Source organism: Octopus bimaculoides, chromosome 22 (assembly GCF_001194135.2).
Source record: "Octopus bimaculoides isolate UCB-OBI-ISO-001 chromosome 22, ASM119413v2, whole genome shotgun sequence".
Classification (NCBI taxonomy): Eukaryota; Metazoa; Mollusca; class Cephalopoda; order Octopoda; family Octopodidae; genus Octopus; species Octopus bimaculoides.
Genome location: NC_069002.1, coordinates 4,863,378 through 4,866,987, shown reverse-complemented (window position 1 = coordinate 4,866,987; position 3,610 = coordinate 4,863,378). Strand labels below are relative to the sequence as shown.

The window sequence follows — 3,610 nt, the reverse complement described above, 5'->3', positions numbered from 1 at the left end:
TGCATAAAATAACAAGGTATTGCATTTTACTTTTTGAGTGCAAAAACTTTTGTTGCTTTTGTTTGTTGATAAATGTATGTTTTTTTTTGTTGTTTTTTTTTGTGATTGGGAACTTCACTTGTTTATCTCTTTCTCTCTCTTTTTGTTTCTCCTCTTAGGAATTACTACAACTGGAGAATCTGTGCAAGCAGATGTATGAAACTGCTGACAGCAGTTTACGCAGTGATGCTGAGAAGGCCCTTGTTGCTTTTGCCTCTTCCCCAGATTGTCTTAGTAAATGCCAACTTTTGTTAGAAAGAGGGAATGTAAGTATAATCACAACCCAACACCCTTTTGTTCGCTTCATCCTCAGAACGAACCACAACTGCTGTGTCAGTGCTGTTGTGAGTTCTTGTCTTAGTTACTACAGGTCTTTCTCTGCTTCAGAGCATGATACACACGCACACACACACACACACACACACACACACACACGGGTTTACAAATGGGTAATGAAATGACTCAATATATGAAGAATTTATTTCATTTACTTGTGCCCGTGACATGTGTAAGGATTTTCGAGCGAGATCGTTGCCAGTGCCCCTGGACTGGCTCTTGTGCGGGTGGCACATAAAATACACCATCTTGAGTGTGGCCGTTGCCAGTACCGCCTGACTGGCCTTCGTGTGGGTGACACGTAAAAGCACCCACTACACTCTCAGAGTGGTTGGCGTTAGGAAGGGCACCCAGCTGTAGAAACTCTGCCAAATCAGATTGGAACCTGGTGTTGCCATCCGGTTTCACCAGTCCTCAGTCAAATCGTCCAACCCATGCTAGCATGGAAAGCGGACGTTAAACGATGATGATGATGATGATGAAGCTAAAGCTTACAAGGTATTATTACTCTGTTTCATTTCCTCGTATTGATCGAATTCAAATAATGTGGCCACCCAGCCTGAATTGGTACAGCCTCTTGCAGCGGTTGTGATCCAACTGCTACCGATTGACCTTTGGCCTGCCCCTGTTACGTTTGCTGTCAAGTGGTAACCATGTCCTGGCTGTTTCCGATTGCTCTTGATTAGCCGGATGGAAAATGTGATCAACCAGGCAGAACTGGTGTTCTGCTACAGTCTCCTGCAGTGGCTGTGACCTCGCTCTTCTCAAAATCTCCTTGTTTGTGACTAATAACCTAAATTTGGAAACTTCTTGGTGAAATTGTCTTATCCACCCAGTTGGTTGTAATCATGTTGGTCACATGATTTGTATAATGTCAATCACACCAGTTTAATTTCACTTTGATTGAACTTAAAACCAAACTTGATTTGACCACGGTTGCTCACATTTCAGTGCAGTCCTTCTCTGGCTGTTTTACTGGACACAATGACTTAGGTTAATTGATAGCTCCCCCTACCTCAACTTTTCATTGACCAGAATAATATGATATTCTCATTAGAAAAGCAATTATGTGTGTGTTTTCTTTAAACTTCCTTTGTGGTTATGTGACTTATTTACTTGTGTATAACTTGTGCTATTTTATACTTGATTTGACTGAGAAAAAAGACCCCTCAAAAAACTGGGACACTACTTTTACATTGCACACACACAAGCATACGACACTGTTACTAAATGCCTCATATGATGATTGATAATTAATATTTTTTATTGTTGCTTTAATTTTTTTAATTTAATTTTTCTTTTTCTGTTTGTTATTTTTTATAGTCTCCCTATGCACAACTCTTGGCAGCTTCAACTCTTACAAAATTGGTCAGTCGTCCAAATTTGACATTACCATTGGAACAAAGAATAGACATACGTGAGTAGCTGACTGCACAAATTCTTTTATTAGTGCTCTTTTTATTTTTATTTCCATATTTTGTGCAACTTGTTCAGTCATTTGACTGCAGCCATGCTGGGGCACCAGTTTTTAATTTCTGTTTTTTTTTTTTCTTCCTCAGGAAATTATGTACTAAATTTTTTGGGTACTAGACCAAAATTAGTTCATTATGTATTACAGTCACTGGTCCAGGTAAGATTGTAATAATATATGTAAGAAACGTTTTTTTTTTTCCTCTTTTTCTGATTTCTATGTAGAGTTTGTCATATTGTTTCTTCTTAATGTTTAAAAATAGAATTATTTTATTGTTTATCTTTCATTTGTTATAAGTTATGTTTTGTCTAATAACAGTCATATCATAAAATTGCAAATAAGGGATTTTCTCGGGACACAAAATCAAACTATCCAGAAGAAAATATGTAATGGATAAAGTACGAAATGGTTGATAAGATGCTATAGCAATATCTTTTATCTTTTACTTGTTTCAGTCATTGGACAGCAGCCATTCTGAGGCACCACTTTGAAGTGTTTAGCCTAACAATAAGTAGCCCTGTACTTATTATTTTTAAAACCTAGTACTTATTCTATTTCCAAACTGCTAGGCCACAGGGATGTAAACAAACCAACACTGGTTGTCATGTAGTGGTAGTGGGGACAAAGGCAAGAGCTGAAAATCATCCAACTGTGGTGGTGGTATTGCTGGATGTGTATGTCTTGGCATGCGGTTGCTAGTGGGTACTTGCCACTCTGCCTGATTTTCGTCTGCTATTGATATATTTCTGTGGTTTTTAATACTGTACATCTGTAGATACTTTCTCAAAACAATTACTGCAGCTAATTAGGCCCTCTACAATGTATCTGCATCAAGTATGATACACAGATGGCCATTTTAAACAAATACTGCTTTTGTTGCACATAATGAATTTTTATTCAGCCAGCTGGCAAATTGCAACATCAGTGATTTCTTAATCACTGCTTTCCTGTCTCAGTGATGATAGATTTTGTCTTAACATGCAGTTTCCAGTGGGTACTTGTTACTGATGAGGCCCAAAGAGGCAGAAATGTGCATCTAGCATTATTTTCTCTTTTTTGAAAATGATATTTTGCTTGTTTTGAAAGTCCTAATTTTACTTTTGCTGAAAATGGTATTTTGTGTATCATAAATTTTCTAATTGTTTTCTCATTTCTATTTTTATGTTAACACAGCTTTTTGCACGTATTACAAAACTGGGCTGGTTTGATGTACAAAAAGATGAGTGTGTATTCCGAAATGCAGTACAAGATGTAGCAAAATTCATTCAGGTATGTATCATTTTGCAGTTAATTCACTAAAGTAATGAAGTTGTTTCAATGACTGGTCAGTACTTATCTACAGGGGGCTTATAATCAAAAAGGTTTCAAATCCATCCTTAGGTTTTTATTTATTTATTTTTTTGCAGACAGTGCATTTAAAACCATATTATTTAATGTACCCCACTTTTTTAAGATGATTTTATGAATCCTCCTCAGCATCATCAATTGATGTCCGTTTTCCATGCTAGCTTGGATTGGATGGTTTGACGGGAACCAATGAGACTCAGGGCTGCATCATGCATCAATATCAGGTTTGGTGTGGTTTCTAAGGTTGGATGTCTTTTTAAAGCCAACCACTTTACAGATGTCTGTTACCTTGCTTTACTCAAGAAAACGCGTCCATCACAGCAGAATTACCGGTGCTGGTGCCACATACAAAGCACTGATGCTGGTGCCATGTGAAAAAGAACTGTTGCTGGTGCCACATACAAAGCACTGATGCTG

General features: G+C 37.5%; 1 protein-coding gene across 3 annotated transcripts in view; it reads left to right on the top strand.

The window, feature by feature from the left end:
- LOC106874165 (exportin-7) overlaps positions 1–3,610 on the top strand; it is a 49,665-nt gene that overhangs the window by 14,358 nt on the left and 31,697 nt on the right. For all 3 annotated transcript variants that reach the window (XM_052975714.1, XM_052975716.1, XM_052975715.1), the window contains exons 2-5: positions 159–305; positions 1,699–1,792; positions 1,935–2,005; positions 3,020–3,115. In XM_052975714.1, coding sequence (XP_052831674.1) covers positions 159–305; positions 1,699–1,792; positions 1,935–2,005; positions 3,020–3,115 — 408 coding nt within the window. The remainder of the gene's footprint in view (positions 1–158; positions 306–1,698; positions 1,793–1,934; positions 2,006–3,019; positions 3,116–3,610) is intronic.